The sequence below is a fragment of the Montipora foliosa genome, chromosome 2, assembly GCF_036669935.1.
Source record: "Montipora foliosa isolate CH-2021 chromosome 2, ASM3666993v2, whole genome shotgun sequence".
Lineage (NCBI taxonomy): Eukaryota > Metazoa > Cnidaria > Anthozoa > Scleractinia > Acroporidae > Montipora > Montipora foliosa.
This window is the reverse complement of record NC_090870.1, coordinates 62,098,584-62,108,583: the sequence shown is the minus strand read 5'-3', so window position 1 is coordinate 62,108,583 and position 10,000 is coordinate 62,098,584. Positions and strand designations below refer to the sequence as shown.

The 10,000-nt window shown below is 40.4% G+C and overlaps 1 protein-coding gene across 1 annotated transcript in view; it reads left to right on the top strand.

Moving 5' to 3' along the window:
- The window catches only part of LOC137991050 (immunoglobulin superfamily member 10-like), a 21,324-nt gene that overhangs the window by 7,335 nt on the left and 3,989 nt on the right, over positions 1 to 10,000 (top strand). Inside the window, exons 3-8 of the mRNA XM_068836175.1 lie at positions 1,293 to 1,670; positions 2,314 to 2,592; positions 3,163 to 3,444; positions 4,438 to 4,794; positions 5,342 to 5,620; positions 9,626 to 9,904. Of these exons, the coding sequence (XP_068692276.1) occupies positions 1,293 to 1,670; positions 2,314 to 2,592; positions 3,163 to 3,444; positions 4,438 to 4,794; positions 5,342 to 5,620; positions 9,626 to 9,904 (1,854 nt within the window). The remainder of the gene's footprint in view (positions 1 to 1,292; positions 1,671 to 2,313; positions 2,593 to 3,162; positions 3,445 to 4,437; positions 4,795 to 5,341; positions 5,621 to 9,625; positions 9,905 to 10,000) is intronic.

Here is a 10,000-nt window from a genome sequence, read left to right as displayed (position 1 = left end):
AACGAATTCAAAACACTGCATGGCGACTAGTAAACGGGTGTAAAACGATCAGATCATGTAACGCCTTTATATATATATCGTTTAATCCACTCTTTGCAGTTAGAACTATGTATAAACTGAATTATCAAGCGGTATCATTTACAAAACTATTAAAAATAATTAAGGTATACTAATGTAAAATCTACATAATAATTAATCTAGAAATCTAAAAGTTATAAAATCATTAGCTCTCTTGGTTCTTGCCTCCTGGCGAACGGACTTTTCACTCCCAGATCTAAGATTGTAAGGAACATTATAAACATTAGCCTGAGGGCGGAGTTTCCACGTCGCAATGAACTTCCTACTTAATGTTTCTCGCCTGACTTCTAGACTTGGAAGGCCAGATATGGTCAGGGCTTCCTTATAACCAACACCCGGGAGTATTACCTTAAGGGCTCTCCTTTGTATAGATTCTAATTTAGATGACAAATATTCAGGGATGTCTTGCCAAGAAGACTTTCCATTGGCTCCCATTTGAGAAGAGAATTGAATTCAAGATCCTTCTTATAACTTACAAGACCCTGTCCATTTCCGAGTTGCTGTTTGTCTCGGTTTCGAAATGAGTCTTGGTGCTCAACTATTGTAAGGGAAATGAGTGTGATTTGCATAAGAATACGCAACTCATTTCCATTTGAATGGTTGTGCACCAGGACTCGCTTTGAAGCTGAGGCATGTAGCAACTCGGAAATGAGCTATTGACGATTACCATCCGTCAACAATAGCTAATAATTTTAAGATCATCGTCACGCTTATTGCTCATCCTCAAAAGATTAGAACTGACAGTTATGGGGACAGAACTTTTTCGTTCGCAGCCCCAAAACTATGGAACTCTTTGCCTGAGAACATAAAAAAGCAAAGACTCTAAGCTGTTTTAAAACTAAACTTAAAACGTATCTTTTTAGAGAGTCTTTTTTATCTTTGTAATTTGTTATTTTGGTTTTGATTAGATAAAGAATTTTTTAGTGATAAAATGGTTGTTAGGCGCATTGAGCTGTGGAAATGTGCCATACAAGAACGTTTGTATCATTATTATTATCATCATCATCATCATCATCATCATCAGTCATCATCATCATCATCATCATCGTCATCGTTATCATCATTGTTATTATTATTATTATTATTATTATTATTGTTATTTTATTATTATTTTTTTCTTAATTTCTCTTGGGATCGTTCAAAGCCAGTGCATATATATTCGAGTCACGACTACAATCACCTCTGTTCCTTTCCTTCATCTTTTCTGCTTTCAGAACGAACCCCGCCAGCGGAACGTAAACCTAGGATTTCAGAGAAAGACCTGAAAAATGAAACAGCCAGACCAGGAGATGACGCCACGTTTGTTTGTTCAGCCATCAGCAAAGGCTATCCGACATTTAAGTTTCTTAAATGGAAGGCGCTAGGAAACGTTTCAAAAGTCTCGTATACTTTTGATTTGGTTGACTTCAGGAAATCAAAATTCCTAGAAATTCGCGAGGCAGCTAAGCCACACAAGGACAGTCGACGGATCTACACTCACCGGTTTGTTATTCACAATGTTACATTGGCAGACGAGGGCAAGTACACATGCCTGGTAGGGAACTCCGCTGGATGGGTACACACGCATGCATTTCTTACGCTAGATGGACAAGGTATTGTTGTTTTGTCCTTACGATCAAGTGGTAAATTAGAGCCAAGGATTTCCAGTGCCCATTCTTGAGCTAATTCGATCTGTATTCATAACAATGTATACAAATAATCAGTAAGTGACGGTCAGTTCTGACCTTGTAGCTCAGTCAGTAGAGCAGCGGTGATCTAACCCGAAAGTCGTGGGTTCAATTCCCACCCTGGTCAGAGGTTTTCTCTGTCCTTGTGTGGGCCCATTTCCATTAGTAGGGCTAACGCTCACATGGTTCATATGGGGTACAAAACTAGCACTTCTGATTACACTATAATCCGTTAAGTCTGTTGAAATATAAAGTGCTACACGGCCAACGTTTGTAAAAACGTAACCCTTCCTTGTACTAGTGAGAACTTTGTCGAGTCAAGCCTATCTTTTCTAGCCTTAACTAAAATAAAGTACAATAGACATCAATTTCCTGCTGTGTTTATTCGCGACCTGCGACCTTTGCCCGTAACCAGTGAAATTGGGTACTCCAAGCGAATTGATCTTTGGGAGGGAATAGTTCGTGACGACGGTAAAGTATATCTCGCTCTCTTAGCCAACTGCATTTTACGTCAGTCTTGCCTTTTGTGAGCACTTCTTGATTGTTCCTCTAACTCACCAATTCGCAGCCAAAAACATCACATTTCAATTGCGGCCGATGGACACAACAGCATACGTTCAACAAAACATTTCGTTGCACTGCAAGGCCTCCGGTGATCCCAAACCCAAGGTATTGTGGGGCAAAGATATACCTGGTGGTGACAGACTTGACTCAAAAAGGTTTATCCAACACCCCAACGGGACGCTTCAAATCAAGGAGGTGCGCTTGGAAGATCAAGGCCGCTACTACTGCATTGCTGCTAACCATGCCGAAATGAAACAAGTCAAGTTCAACCTGGATGTGGAGCGTAAGTTAAATGTTTTCACATAAAATTTCATGTATTAGCGCATTCTTTTATGGCTGGGTTTACAACGTAGCTGAAGGGATTGATTCCTAAAGAAGTTTCTTGCCTTTGTACTCTTAAACTCAAGAGTGAATTAGATAAGAGTGTTTCTCTATCAATTTGCTGTCTTGCCCCCAGCACAGTCACAAATGAATTTATTTTTAGATACACGTGAATTTATTTTTAGATACACGTCTGGGATGTACGCAAAAACAAGCATGCAAAGGGCAGCCTCTTTAACCAATTTTTGTAAGTTTAAATCTAAGAACAGTGGACATCTACTCTTGGTGGAAACTCAGTTTCCTGCTGTATTTATTCATGACCCGCGACCTTTGCCCGCAACCCGCAAATTAGTTTCTCCCGGCTGACTGATGCCAGAGTGGAAATAGAGATTGAAGAAATAGTAGACGTAGGCGGCATTGCGATCGGGGAAGGCAGGGCACGCTCTTTTACTAACTAAGCCATTCGCATTGTACTTCAGTCTTGTCCTTTGTGAAGCCACTTTTTGATTTGATTGTTCTTTTCCACTTGCAGTCCGAAGAAAAATCAAATTTAAATTGCGGCCGAAGAACACAACAACATACGTTAAGCAAAACATTTGGCTGCACTGCAAGGCATCTGGTGTTCCCTCACCGAAGATATCATGGAGCAGAGATGCACTTAGAGGTTACAACCTTGACTCAAAAAGGTTTATTCAGCACCCCAATGGAACGCTTCAAATCAAGAAAGTGCGCTTGGAAGATCAAGGTCTCTACTACTGCATTGCTGCTACCCAATTTCGAACGAAACAAATCGAGTTCAATCTGGATGTTCAAGGTTAGTTTAAGTTTTTTTATTTTTCACATATGATTTCATATACTGATTGTTTTTTTTACGGCCATATGGCTCTAGCTGAAGGGGTCACTTCTAAAATGGTTCCTTATTTGTCACACTGTTTTGCATTGCACGTCAGTGGTTTTGTGAAACTATTTGAAGAAAGCCCTTCAGTAACTTTTGAGATTAGAGAAGAATCTGACGTATTATTTATCCCATGCAATGGGGTAGATATCTGTTTACAAACCTTGCTTTTGTTGTTCAAATGTGCCAACCACAAGAACAAAAGACCCTTTGTTTCTACAGCCAATGAGGCTCTGGTTGGCACACTACTGACAATAGGTGACGTCAGCGATATCTTGCCAATAAACAATCTTATGATATCATTCAGATAGTACACACGCTGTGATTGGCTAAATTAGCGGGCTGTATTCTACAATGAGCCCCGCTAAATTTGAAATTTTGAAAAAACATTCTCTAGCAAGTGTTTTCTGTCTTTTATGTTACGTAAACTTGTAAAACTATTTGAATCTTGCAATCAACTGTTTTAAAAGGCCAAGAAGATGTATTCGTTTTTTCAGATTATGACGTGGCAATCTTTGTGGCAGTTGAACCTTCCTCTTGACTTCAACTAGTCCCGCGTGCCTGATTACCTCAGAGATATATATCTTAGTAACCTCGTTTTCTCGTTCAGTGCTGAAAGTTGCGGATCCTCATTTTTTCCCGTTAGTTCATGGTCCGCGCGCTTCGAGCTTGGGCCATAAATCAACAGAAAAAAACTCGGGTGTAACTTACAGTACGGATCTCAAACTCGGTTAGTATGGGGTATTTAATAGTTAAAGAGATTGGCATGTATCTGGTTCAACAGGCAAACTGGGTACCGGGAACTTAATTAATAACTAGTTTTCTATTGGGATCCTTCACGGAAAGCCAATGCATACATATTAGGTTAGTGACCTTTGAAAGGAAAGTTTCCTTCACCTTTTTCTTTTTCAGAGCGAACCCCACCAGTGGAACATAAACCTATGATTTTAGAGAAAGACCTGAAGAATGAAACAGCTCGACCAGGAGATGGTGCTACGTTTGTTTGTTCGGCCATCAGCAAAGGCTATCCGACATTTAAGTTTCTTAAATGGAAGGAGTCGTATACTTTTGATTTTGTTGACTTCAGCAAATCAAAATTCCTAGAAATTCGCGAGGCACCTAAGCCACACAAGGAAAGTCGACGGATCTACACTCACCGGTTTGTTATTCACAATGTTACATTAGCAGAAGAGGGCAAGTACACATGCCTGGTAGGGAACTCCGCTGGATGGGTACACACGCATGCATTTCTTACGGTAGATATACAAGGTATAATTGTTGTTTTGTCCTAACGATCGAGTGGGAAATTAGAGCCAAGGATTTCCAGTGCCCATTCTTGAGCTAATTCGATCTGTATTCATAACAATGTATACAAATAATCAGTAAGTGACGGTCAGTTCTGACCTTGTAGCTCAATCAGTAGAGCAGCGGTGATCTAACCCGAAAGTCGTGGGTTCAATTCCCACCCTGGTCAGTTTTTCTCTGTCCTTGTGTAAGCCCATTTCCATTAGTAGGGTTAACGCTCACATGGTTCATATGGGGTACAAAACTAGCACTTCTCATTACACTATAATCAGTTAAGTCTGTTGCAATATAAACTGCTACACGGCCAACGTTTGTAAAAATGTAACCCTTCCTTGTACTAGTGAGAACTTTGTCGAGTCAAGCCTATCTTTTCTAGCCTAATTGATGCTTGGGAGGGAATAATGCGTGACGACGGTAAAGTCTATCTCGGTCTCTTAGCCAACTGCATTTTACTTCAGTCTTGCCTTTTGTGAGCACTTCTTGATTGTTCCTCTAACTCACCAATTCGCAGCCAAAAACATCACATTTCAATTGCGGCCGATGGACACAACAGCATACGTTCAACAAAACATTTCGTTGCACTGCAAGGCCTCCGGTGATCCCAAACCCAAGATATTGTGGAGCAAAGATATACCTGGTGGTGACAGACTTGACTCAAAAAGGTTTATCCAACACCCCAACGGGACGCTTCAAATCAAGGAGGTGCGCTTGGAAGATCAAGGCCGCTACTACTGCATTGCTGCTAACCACGCCGAAATGAAACAAGTCAAGTTCAACCTGGATGTGGAGCGTAAGTTAAATGTTTTCACATAAAATTTCATGTATTAGCGCATTCTTTTATGGCTGGGTTTACAACGTAGCTGAAGGGATTGATTCCTAAAGAAGTTTCTTGCCTTTGTACGCTTAAACTCAAGAGTGAATTAGATAAGAGTATTTTCTATCAATTTGCGGTCTTGCCCCCAGCAAAGTCACAAATGAATTTACTTTCAGATAAACTTTGTGCGTGAAAACAAGCCTTGGGGGGGGGGGGGGGGATACTGAAAAAATTTCCCTTTTATATAATATTTTTGGCAGAAACGATACCTCTTTCCTATACCTTCCATTAACAAATGGTACCCCTTTCGTCTACCTTCCATTGGAAAATAATGAAAGGCCCTTTTAAATACCTAAATGACAGATTTTCCCTACCCTTTCTTATACTTCGACTCGTGAAATCCCTACCCTTTCATATACCTGAAGCGTGAAAAAGGTACCCCTTTCGGGAGGAGACTCCTTGTATAGGCCATTATAGGGAGTACCCCCCCCCCCCCCCCACCCACCTGAGAAAACAAGCATGCAAAGGGCCGCCTCAGGAGAAGTCATGTTACGCGTGACTGCTTCTGCCATCTTTTCTCAGAGAACTAACTGGTATTTACATGAGACCGGGACGAACTCAGGTTGGTATGAACTTGTACCGGTAGGAAATTTTTGCAGCCGTTGACATGAAACTAGAACAAAATGCTTGGTGCCTGGTTTCGGGACGAAATGGTGTGTTTTGTCTGATAAATGTATGGTCATATATGGCTGACCCAAAAGCATACAGGCTTGAAATGTCTAGACCCAGTATCAGATTTTTTTTTCATATGCATGAGAACGGTACGAACTTTGACCGGTGTCAGAATTTCTCGTCTCGGTCAAGCAACCGAGACGAAGTCAGGCCGATCTCACGGTAACGCATAAAAATAAATGCATGGAGGCCGATACCAACTCATCATCACTAATCACAAGCCTCTTGACGCAATTTGCGTGATGTTCCGCCACCAAAAGTATGATATAAACGTCCGCCACAAGCCTGGCAAGAATATACCAGTAGTTGATTCGCTTTCCCGATTGTATCTAAAGGACACCGATGACACCCATGAGGCTTTTGATGCCCAAGTCCATGCCGTGATTACCTCTCTGCCAGTCTCTAAAAACAAAATCGCAGAGCTACAGATCTGTACAAAGGAGGTGCCTGATCTACAGCAGTTGATTGGAATCATCCTTATCGGATGGCAGTCCTACCATAATGGAATTATAGAGTTGAGTTATAGGGGCGGATCTAGGGGGAGGGTGCAGGGGGTGCACACCTCGCCCCCGCCTCCCCGCGGATTTCTAATACAACTGGTATTCTGAAAAAAAAAAAACGTTACCTAGTGGTGCACCCTTTCTAAGAACAAGACGCCTAAGAGCGTTTCCGTGGGATGTGCAAACAGTTAAACAAATTGCCCAGTTATAGCAAACCACCATGCTTAGTCAGAGCGACGAAATCACGAGTAAAATTTAGAAAGTGGCGAACGTTTACCAGACAGATAACCCTGTAACTTTAAGTAGCTGTGACTTGTGGTACTAAAGGGAAATAAAGATTGTCTATCAATTGATACAAGTAAATTTGCCATCGGAAATACACAGAACAGCAGCGATCAGAGTTTACTTTTATTAAAGATAATCGAGGAATGTCAGGATATTAAGGTGAAATTTCTTTGGAATACTGTATGAAGATCGACCACTTCATTTACAGAACTGTTTTGTTGAAATATAACAAACTTAAACCTTGTTTTAGCTCCTTAAATAAATTGTAACAATTCTTCAATGTCGACTGTAACTACTTGATGAATACTAGCCATTGACCAAATGTTTCCAATAATTAACCTTGCATTCCTTTCTAATTCTTGACTGATGCAAGATGATAGAAAACAATAACTTAAGGTTCCACCTATGATAACAACATAAGCGCTTTCTATAACTTCAACCTGAACTGGTCCTATCCAATAGAAATTTAAATCAATGCAATTAAGAATTTCCATGCACACTGAAACGTTTAACAATAGATCGTTTCACTGTCACTGTCATGTAACAAAAAACATAATTCGAAATCTTTCATTGGAAAAGGCCAAGAAACTCGAATATTGTAGGAAACAAATTTATAAACCACCTCTCCAATTCTCAGGTCTGTGCGGTACATCGTTTCCGAGTTATTTGTCGAAGATTAATAGAGTTTTGTAGGGAGACGCCACGTCACGTTGTGGTGACCGGTAATCGACGAAAACATGTTACATCTGAAGTTCATTTTGCGATGAAAAAGCTTACTTTTCGCTCATGAAATAAAATACATTTGTATGAATACATCTCCTAATGTACCTGAAAGCCTCAAACTTCTGAGATTCATATGGATAGGCATTTTTTCCATCCAATTAGCTTTGTATCAAAGTGTCACGCAAGGTGACAATTTTCCGAGTTCATATCCGCCTCCTCTTCAAAGCGAGTCTAAGGGCAAAGTTTTTGTGATGGTAATTTGTTCTACTTTACATATGAATGAAAACTAATTTTCATAAGAAAAACTTCGCACTTAGACTCGCTTTGAAGAGGAGGCAGACATGAACTCGGGAATGGCCTATTCAAAACGCTGTATTTCGAAACGAAAGACGTCACGGAACACGTAGTCACGGATCCTGTAGATATTTATTCAGAAGACCTTGCAATTTTGATTTTAGAATTTGATGACAACTTAGTGATTGTCGATAAAGGGAAGCGTACTATGAGTGATGAACTGTAAACTTTGCTTGCACTTGTGGATTGTATCGATCAGCTCCGACTGGACACTCAAAATATTTACTGTACTTGAACTCGATTGTTCACTGTCAGGGGTGGTTGTCTCGGCTTCTCGATCCATGTTGCAAATTTTACTGAGAAGTTCCGAAATTGTGATTTGACGTTAACTTATATATCTGACTATACAATATTACTTACCTTTGCGCATTTGTACCTAGGATTCATCGAAATTACTTTCGACTCTTTCTAAAGATTAAATGTGAAATCACTACCGTCAAGTTCCCGCCCTGCAACTTCCATCTACATCTGTTTGATCCGTCAAATTAATGCCTCGTCCACTCCATGAATGAGCCCAAATATCGTGCAAAATGGGATCAATGTCAATGCAAAAACCAGTTTCGCAACAACAACAACCACCTTGATGACGCAATAACATCTCAGACCGAGTTCAAACAGCGGGTCAGGTCTGGCAAAAATCTTTTCATGTCGCTTTCCGCGGGACAGGGAAATTTTAATCAAAGTGCATTTAAATTTTCGACTGCGAAGATCGAAGAAAAACGAATTCAAACAACGGGTCAGGTCTGGCAAAAATCTTTTCATGTCGCTCTCCATAGGAAAGGGAATTTAAAAAAAAGTGCAATTTACGACAACGAAGAAGAAAAACAAAAAAAAAAAGAGCTAAAAGTCAACAACACAGGCTCCTTCGTGCCGTCACCCATCTAAGTAGCAACCCCTGTCAACAGGGCTTAATTTCAGTGTGTAGCACAAGCAAGTGGCTAATTGCCATATCTGACTACGATGAAGAAAAAGACACTCGACTGGTTTTATACCGTTGGGCTGCCTGTTACACAGGCATCCCACGGAAAAATCCTGGATCCGCCCCTGAGTTAACAGTAATGGATGGACTTGTCATTCCCTGCTTTTAAAATCCATTCTACAGATTTTGTGTTAGAATGTTCTCATACTGTTGCGTTAAAAACTTGTGAAAAACATGATTTTAGTTTTTAGGCATTTTCTGTTTTGGTCACTTGATTCACCAAATATGTTTGTGAGTCGGATAATACAAATGAAACTTAAATATAACACACTTGGCAAAAAAGGATTGCTGTAGAGTTAAAGGAATTCGAGAAATTTGAAGGGGTCCATAGCAACGGTTTGGTAGTTAAGAGCCACCCCCATTAAGTGAACACTTCTTTTATTGTTCTTTTTACTCATATATCCGCAGCCAGCAAAATCACATTTCAATTGCGGCCGATGGACACAACAGCATACGTTCAACAAAACATTTGGTTGCACTGCAAGACCTCCGGTGATCCCAAACCCAAGATATTGTGGAGCAAAGATATACCTGGTGGTTTCAGACTTGACTCAAAAAGATTTATTCAGCACCTCAATGGGACGCTTCAAATCAAGAATCTGCGGCTGGAAGATGAAGGCCGCTATTTCTGCATAGCTACAAATCTATTTGAAATGAAGCAAATCAAGTTCAACCTGAATGTTCAGCGTAAGTTAAAATTTTTCACGTACCCGTGACCTCTGTGGTGACGGTGCAATGCTTTACCAACTGAGTTTCGAAGCCACTCAGTTGGGAGTAGGTCAA